Source organism: Oryctolagus cuniculus, chromosome 17 (genome assembly GCF_964237555.1).
Source record: "Oryctolagus cuniculus chromosome 17, mOryCun1.1, whole genome shotgun sequence".
Classification (NCBI taxonomy): domain Eukaryota; kingdom Metazoa; phylum Chordata; class Mammalia; order Lagomorpha; family Leporidae; genus Oryctolagus; species Oryctolagus cuniculus.
The window spans coordinates 21,451,088-21,460,034 of NC_091448.1; the positions used below are offsets into that span (position 1 = coordinate 21,451,088).

An 8,947-nucleotide genomic window follows, 5' to 3' on the forward strand; every position below is an offset into this window, starting at 1 on the left:
TCACAAGGAAATAAGGAAACGCTGTGAAAATCCTCCAAACAAGCTTAACCATACGGACTCCCAGTTCCCACAGTGCACTTCTTGCAGAAAGGAATAAACACAACAATTTTCCATCTTGAAGATGATTACTCAAATATAGTCAGAACTCGGATCAAGTGAGTTTACATTAGCTAACTGGGCAAGGAATTCTCTCACAGGTCCAAACCCGAAGCCCTGCAGGGCCGGCAGAGTCCCCAGTCACCCGCACTCAGAGCCAGCGTCACAGACCTCTCGGGTGTCTGCGTAGATTCAATGTGAAGTAAAAAATATCCCAATTCTTACACCAAAATAGAGGCTTCGACTTAGAAATATGCTTTTAACCTTATTTTTAAAATAAGACAGAAAAACAAAAATCAAGTTTGAAACACAGTAACACTTATTTTGGCAAGCTAGCAACCAAAATCTAGAAAGCGTAAGCTATGTGGTTCAAGTGGAAAAGGCATTCAAGAACAACCTTAGTATTCAGGGAAAAATCACACTGAACGAAATATACAGTATGTCTAAGCATTCGGAAGTTATAATTTAAACCATAATGGTAAAAGCTAAAAACTATGTTCAGTTTCTGCTAGAGATTAAGTGCACCTTTACCTGTTTCCCCCAAATAAAATCAGCTGACTATGTAATCACACCTCAGAATTTGTGTTCTCTTAGTACAAAGCAACCACTACACACACATACAATGCTTGCTTGTTAATGTAGTAGTCATTTCCCTGGCTCATCCAACGTGCAATGCACACGACTTCAAAGACTATAAATTTGGGGAAATTGTACACAAACTGGAAAAACAAAATTTCAAGTTTCAAAACCTGCTCTTAATCAACGTTTACAGGACACTCAGGTCACATCTGCTCCTCAGATGTTGCGCTGTCATTTGATCAGCAGTCTACCTCGCCTAAACGTGCATTACCAAACACCAATCCGTGGGACCAGAGGTAAAACTTTCCAAGTACTGTATTTCTTAGTGGCTGAATAAAGTCATTACAAATACACACACTTACACTCTGAAGACCTCATTATGGTCTTAGCACCTAACAACGTATCACAGGCTCCAAGAATCCTATCAGGTTAAATGATGGTACATTATAAAAGGAACCAATTACTTCAGCCGAAGTCATTCAGAGCCAAAAATCTTAAGAATGACCAAAATCAAATCTTTATTTTTGTTAACTGTATAAATGTGATCCAAATGTGTCCATCACTAGTTTTTCAAAAAGAAACATGCTATAAAATAAGCAAACTCTATCTGCTCGCTGATGTGTATGGACTCCCTAGATGTCTCACTGGGCTTAAATACAGATCACTCACAGTAATAGATTTTCTGAGTATAAAGTGTAGCATGATGTTAAGCTATTTTAGCTTTTGCACATACATGTTGCATTTCTGGCTGATAATGGAGAAAAAGTTGCAGCATTACACTGTTAAGCTAGGTTGCATCCGGCCCTTTAAATGGCATCAATATCAATGTCGTCATCCTTGTTGTCAGACTTCACAGTTTCAACTTTCGGTACACTGGCAGTCTTCGAATACACCACCTCAATGTTCTCATCTTCATCATCTTCTTCACCACCAGAAGACTCCTCCTCTGCCTCCTTCAACCATTTAATAAATGGCTCTGCTTTGACGCATCTCTTTGGCAAGTTCTTTCGAGACGTATTTCTTAGAAGCCTTTTCCGACCAGCTGATGAGGACTTCTTCTTCTACAAGGTCTGCATCGTACATCTCCTTCAAGATGTGTGGAATCTTGGAGATGAGCTGAGCTTGACGCATTGCTGCCACACACTCCAAACCATGAAGAAGGTACCGCTGAGCTTTTTTGTTGTTGTGACAAAATCTTAGAAAATGGCGCCTGTATTTCTTAATTTGTTCCCTCATCTTCTCATTAAAGAGAACTTCAGTCAGAACAAGAGGGCCCATGGCTTTCACGTCCAGCCTTTCTGCCTCCGCGACGATTTCCTTGTCAGATGAGTCAATGACACCTTCTTCTTTTTCTTAACAAAATCAAACAGGATGTTGACGCGCTCTTCCACAGTCCTCTCCAAGTGGTCACTGAGCGTCAGAACCTTCGCATGGTCACTGATTTCATCATTCTGCGCCTCTGAGCTTCCTCAGTTGTATCCTCTCCCCGGTCATCCTCCTCCTCCTCTCCCACAGCATGTGGAGGAGGACTGATTTCATTTGGCGGTGGTGGTGGTGGTGTTTCACTGCTGGATACGGAGCCGTTCTCCTTGTCTTTGCCCTTCCTGTTCTTCTTTTCCTTTTCTTTCTTCCCTGTAGCACTGTCACTATTCTCAGGTGGGTTTTTGAGAATGAACGTGCAGAGTTTAGGATGTGTGTCAAGCATGCCTCGATAGCCACAGGCTTTACAAGAATTACCTATTGTTTGCTTCTTCGGATTGACATGCAGATCTGTTTCAGGATTCTCACACTCAGGACAGAGAACAAATTTTTTAATGAATCCATCCAACATGTCTTGCAGCTTATTCGCCTCATGAGATCCATTGACAATGTAACGGTCATTCTTAACATCAAACTGGGTCTGTGCTCCCAGCTCACAACCAAAATATTTGGTGGGATACGTTGGAGGCCGATTAAGCGCCTTTGCAACGTCAACCATGTTGACTATAACTGTCTTGATTCCATTTCCTTTGCCCTCAACCTTGGCAATCAGACGGGGCATCTTGTAGCGATAGAACTGGTCTGACACGCTGCGGTTGATGTTGACAGACATTTTGGCTTACTAGTGGCTTTATCAATAAGATGAAGAGATCTTTGATTGCAACTTTTTGGTATCTTCTGTCTGGAAAAGAAGGGATGACATAAACGACTGCAAGAGTTCTCGGTCTCTGACAGGAAAAAATTTTCGCCACTAAGGCTGAAAGCTTCTTGCTTGTATGCTATGTGTCCCCAATACAGGTACCAATGGCTGCGCAACAGCTCAAATAAAGACAAACCCAACGCTGCTCGCCCGGGACTGGGATGAAGTGAGGCGCGTTTCAACCCGAGTCCGAGTCCGGGGCGGCGGGGGTGGCGGAGGCGGCGGAGCTCAGCGCAGCGCGGGGAGCGGCCAGGCCAGGTGCGGCCGCCGAGCAGCGGGAGGGACTGTCCCAGACGTCCGCAGTCGGGCAGCGCGCAGCGGCGACCTGGCACAGAGAGATGGCACCGAGAGCCGCGGCCGGGCGGGCGCGCCTGCCCAGCCAGCCAGCGGCCCGCGGGGTCGGGGGGCGGGGAGGGGGCGCGGGGCCACCGCCCCTCCAGCGGACTCCCACAACATTTCAGTAAGAGAACGTGAATATTATAAGATTGATGAAATGTCAGCAACAGATTTCTTTTTTTCTTTTTGACAGGCAGAGTCAGACAGTGAGAGAGAGAGAGACAGAGAGAAAGGTCTTCCTTTGCCATTGGTTCACCCCCCAAGTGGCAGCCACAGCTGGGGCATTGCGGCCAGCGCACTGTGCTGATCTAAAGCTAGGAGCCAGGTGCTTCCTCCTGGTCTCCCATGAGGGTGCAAGGCCCAGGCACTTGGGCCATCCTCCACTGTACTCCCGGACCACAGCAGAGAGCTGGAGTGGGAGAGGAGCAACTGGGACAGAATCCGGCGCCCCGACTGGGACTAGAACCAGGGTGCCAGCACCACAGGAGGAGGTTTAACCTACTGAGTTGCGGCACCGGGCAAGAAACAGATTTCAAAAACTGATCATAGGGTGACTTAGAAGTAATCAGAAACAAATTCATGAACTAGAGAAATCTGTACATGACAGGAATAAAAATTTTTCCCACAAATGAGATTTAAACAGAAATCAAAATAAAACATTGGAAATTAAAAATTAAATAGAACAAATAAAATATGGTGGAAATCTTAAGAACTGGCCTAGTGAGGCAGAAGAAAGAAGATCCAAGTTAAATATCCAATCCATGGAAATTTTACAGTCAGACCACAAAAAAAATAAATAAATAAAAAAAAAGAGAAGAAAAAGAAACAGAAATTAGAAAACTAAAATATTGAGTCAGAATTTACAGTGTACTATCAAATAACCCAACATAGTGATATTAGGATTCCTGAAGGCATGGAAAAATAAAATGGACCAGAAGACCTTTTTAGTGAAATAACTACAGAAAACTTCCCCAATTTGGAGAATTAAAGGGACATCTAAGTGCTGGAAGCACACAGAACTCCTAATAGACATGGCCAGACACATTGTAGTCAACCTTTCCACAGTAAACCATAAAGAAAAGATTCTAAAATGTGCACAAGAGAAACCTGATTCCTTTCAGAGGATTTGCAACTGGACTCACAGTGGACTTCTGATCAGAAACCCTACAGGCTAGAAGAAAACGGTGAGATATATCCTAAGTCTCAAGAGAAAAATACTGTCAACCCAGAATACCATACCCTGCAAAACTCTCACTTATAAATTAAGGTGAAATAAAGATCTTCCACAACAAGCAGAAATTGAAAGAATCTGTCACTAGTCATCCAGCATTACAAAAGATGCTTAAGGATGTTCTACACATAGAAACACAGAAACACGGTCATCACTACAAAAGAAGGTGAAGGCAGAAAATCTCCCAGTAAAAGTACAAAGGGAATCCAAAGGAAATAATAAGAATATTTATAGGAAAATGGCTGGGCAAAGTCGTTACTTATCTACAGTCACCTTGAATGTAAATGGCCTCAACTTTCCAGTTAAACGATACAGACTGGCTGAATGCATTAAAAAATAAAACCCATCTGTTTGCTGCATCCAAGAAACACATCTCACCAACAAAGACTGAAAGTGAAAGGATGGAAAGGAACTGGTGTAGCCATCCTAATATCAGACAAAGCAGACTTTAACACAAAAGCTGTTAAAATAGACAAAGAAGGGCACTATGCAATGATTAAGGGATCAATTCAACAGGGAGATGTGACTATTGTAAACATATAAGCAGGTCACCCTGCTATTTAATGAAATGTTATTGACTCTAAAGGGAGACATAGACTCCAATATAATAGTAATAGGGGACCTCAATACTCTACTTTCAGCAATGGACAGATCAACCATACAAAAAATCCACAAGGAAATAACAGAGTTTATCGATACGATGGACCCCATGGATCTAATGGATATCTACTGAACTTTTCATCCTACAGATGCAGAATACACATGCTTCTCACCAGTGCAAGATGTTTCTCTAGGATAGACCCTCATGCTGGGCCATATATCAAGTCTCAGCAAATTCAAAATAATCAACATATACCATGCTTCCCTGACTACAATGGAATGTAGCTGGAAATCAACAACTCAAGAATCTCTAGATCATAGGTAAACACATGGAGACTAAACAATACCTCCTGAATGAACAGTGGTTCATTGGAGGAATCAAAAGAAATACAACATGTCAAACTTGTGGGATACAGCAAAAGCAGTGTAAAAAGGAACGTTTATAGCAATTGGTTGGAAAGGCACTAATAAATGAGGTTTCAATATTTCTAATGGATCTAGAAAAACAACAGCAAATCAAATCCAAAACTAGTAGAAGAAAAGAAATAATTAAAATTAGCAAATAAACAAAATTGAATTGAAAAATACAAAAGATCAGCAAAACAAAAAGCTTTTTTTTAAAAAAAAATAAACAACATTGACACAACAATTGCTCAACTAACAAAAACAAAAAAAGAATGAGAGGACCCAAATCAAAAAGATTAGAGGTGCAAAAGGAAATGTAACAACAGACACTACAGAAATAAAAGGATTCATCAGAAATTACTACAAAGAGCTATATGCCAAAAAATTGGGAAACCTTGAAGAAGCGGACAGATTACTGGACACATACAACTTACCTAAATTGAGCTATGAAGACATTGAGACCTAAACAGACCGATAACCTAGCCAGAAAATGAATCAGTAATATAAACCACTGATCCCAACAACATATCAGGAAGATCATTCAACTGGACCAAGAGATTTTTTTTTTTGACAGGCAGAGTGGACAGTGAGAGAGAGAGACAGAGAGAAAGGTCTTCCTTTGCCGTTGGTTCACCCTCCAATGGCCGCCGCGGCTGGCGCGCTGCGGCCGGCGCACCGCGCTGATCCGATGGCAGGAGCCAGGAGCCAGGTGCTTTTCCTGGTCTCCCATGGGGTGCAGGGCCCAAGCACCTGGGCCATCCTCCACTGCACTCCCTGGCCACAGCAGAGGGCTGGCATGGAAGAGGGGCAACCGGGACAGAATCCGGCGCCCCGACCGGGACTAGAACCCGGTGTGCTGGCGCCGCTAGGCGGAGGATTAGCCTATTGAGCCGCGGCGCCGGCTGGACCAAGAGATTTATCCCAGGTATGCAGGGATGGTTTGACATTTGCAAATCAATCAACGTGATACAGAACATTAACAAACTGAAGAACAAAAACCACATGAACAGTTGGTTCACCCTCCAGTGTCTGCCATGGCCGCCACACTGCAGCCAGCTCACCGTGCTGATCCGAAGCGAGGAGCCAGGTACTTTTCCTGGTGTCCCATGCGGGTGAAGGGCCCAAGGACTTGGGCCATCCTCCACTGCACTCCCGGGCCTCAGCAGAGCTGGACTGGAAGAGGGGCAGCCGGGACAGAATCTGGCACCCTAACCGGGACTAGAACCTGGTGTGCTGGCACCACAGGTGGAGGTTTAGCCTAGTGAGCTGTGGCACTGGCCCACATCCTGCTTTCTATTATGGCCTGGGAAAGCAGCAGAAGACGGACCAAGTCCTTGGGCCCCTGCACTCAAGTGGAGCTCCTGGTTCCTGGCTTCAGATAGGCGCAGGTTCAGCTGTTGACAGCCAATCGGGGAATGAACCAGTGATGGAAGACCTCTCTCTCTCTACTTGCCTCTCCTCTCTCTGTATAACTCATAAAATGCCTAAATCTTTTAAATAATAGCAAGGTAGAGAGTGCACCCTCAGATCTGGGATCAGCAGAGAGAAATGGAAGGGGTGAGCTAAGCTAAGAGGCCAGGACACTGGAGTCCTCTGGTTTGGCTTGGACACAGGTCACAGGTCACACACCTGTCAGCCAAGAACAGGTGATGAGAAGCAGTCCAAAGAGGAGGAAGGGGAGGAGACTGAACTGTGTGGTGAGGCTCATTTCTGCATCCAGATTCCTCAAGTTCCTAAAACTCACTTAGATGTTTGTGCATGGAGAAAAAAAATCACAGCATAGTTTTCTTCCTTGAAACAGTTCTGTGTTTCTTTCCATGAAAAATTTAGAAAGTGGGCCATGATTCACAGTGGAGACAAGACATGTCCTCCCAGCCTTGTTGTTCTACTGTCTGGGGCCTCGTTTCACAGTCCCAATGTCTTGTCCCCCTGTCACGCAGGGAATGGGATCTGACAATGATGCTTGAGCCATCAGAAGTCCTCACAGTCCAGGAGAATTGAGGTCACTGGAGGTACAGCCACGTGGGACTGAGCTGCAGAGCCCAGAGTGTGAATGCCACATGACTGCTCCTGCAGAAGCTCAACACCACCACACGGGAGGTGATTCAGGAAGGGCCGACGGGCTGAACTCTAACACACCAGGAAAGGGAAATAATGTTTCCCATCTGCTGAGAAATTTCAGGCGGGGAAACACACTTGCCTAATTTGATAATCACCTATTTATCAGGGAAAACAATAACAAGGAAAGAGCACTGCACCTGATGCCAGAACCCCTCAGCAGGGTATAAAAGGGGACCACAGTCAGGGAGACACCCACACCTCACAAACCCACCGTCTGTAAACCCACAGCAACCTCCATCCTCTGACACCATGGTCAACTCCTGTTGTGGCTCCATCAGCTCTGAGCAGGGCTGTGGCCAAGACTTCTGCCAGGAGGAGTCCTGCTGCCGCCCCACCTGCTGCCGCCCCACCTGCTGCATCTCCAGCTGCTGCCGCCCCAGCTGCCTTCAGACCACCTGCTGCAGGACCACCTGCTGCCGCCCCAGCTTCTGTGTGTCCAGCTGCTGCAGGCCCCAGTGCTGCCAGTCTGTGTGCTGTCAGCCCACCTGCTGCCGCCCCACCTGCTGCATCTCCAGCTGCTGCAGGCCCCAGTGCTGCCAGCCCACCTGCTGCAGACCCTCCTGCTGCATCTCCAGCTGCTGCCGCCCCACCTGCTGCATCTCCAGCTGCTGCAGGCCCATCTGCTGCCAGACCACCTGCTGTAGAACTCAGTGCTGCCGCCCCAGCTGCTGTGTGTCCACCTGCTGCCGCCCCTGCTGCTCTAGTGGTTCTTGCTGCTGAGCCTTTCACCTCCACTCACCGATCTTCTTTAACCAATATTCTGCCTGTAGCTGCTCTGTGAGCTGAATCATGAAGATCTGATTGTAAGACTTCAGTCCCAACAGATTCTCAACATGTATTTGGACTCCAATTTTATTACCCCAGGCATGTCTGTCTGTCTCTCTTTCTCTCGTGTTTGTCTCTCTGCCTGTTGTAATCTGTCAACTATCATGTAACCCAAATTGAAGTATTTCCTCTCTCTTATAATTGTGACATGGAGATATTCCCTCATTTTCAATACATTTGAATTTTCAAGTCTCTCAAATATGTGTTCAGTGTGTCTTACTTTTCCTGATGGAATTTTGAAGCTTATCTGGCAATTTTCTGTTGTTCGCCTCTAATGGATGAGAGGACGGCAGCAGAGGATTTCAGGGGTACTGCCCCTCTTCCCTCTGCACTCTTGTCACAAAGTGGGAATATGGTTCCTTGGAGGAAGCCTGAGGCCTCTTTCTGGAGGAAGGAGCGAGCCCTGGGCAGGAGAGTTAAAGCCTCTTGGATCAGCGCTCACCCATTACAAGGAGGTGGTGAACAGATGCCCCCCTCCCACCTGCCTCCAAGCAAGGCGTTTGTGCCAGTCTCCCAGGGTCCTTGTGGGATCAAAACCAGCTGCATGCAGGGTCTTCTGCTCCCTCCCTCCCTCT

The 8,947-nt window shown here is 45.9% G+C and overlaps 1 protein-coding gene and 1 pseudogene across 2 annotated transcripts; one reads left to right on the forward strand and one right to left on the reverse strand.

The window, feature by feature from the left end:
- Positions 1-1,169: 1,169 nt before the first annotated feature.
- On the reverse strand, positions 1,170-2,987 carry LOC127484395 (eukaryotic translation initiation factor 5 pseudogene; annotated as a pseudogene).
- Positions 2,988-7,751: 4,764 nt separating this feature from the next.
- On the forward strand, positions 7,752-8,571 carry LOC103351564 (keratin-associated protein 4-4-like). 2 transcript variants are annotated; one of them, XM_070060722.1, is made up of 2 exons: positions 7,752-8,047; positions 8,138-8,571. In XM_070060722.1, the coding sequence occupies exons 1-2, from the start codon at positions 7,797-7,799 to the stop codon at positions 8,265-8,267; spliced, it is 381 nt and encodes a 126-aa protein (XP_069916823.1). In that variant the 5' UTR covers positions 7,752-7,796; the 3' UTR covers positions 8,268-8,571. The 2 variants fall into 2 exon arrangements, with proteins under 2 accessions (XP_069916823.1, XP_051687303.2); XM_051831343.2 differs by having other exon boundaries at positions 7,752-8,571.
- The last annotated feature ends 376 nt before the right edge of the window (positions 8,572-8,947 follow it).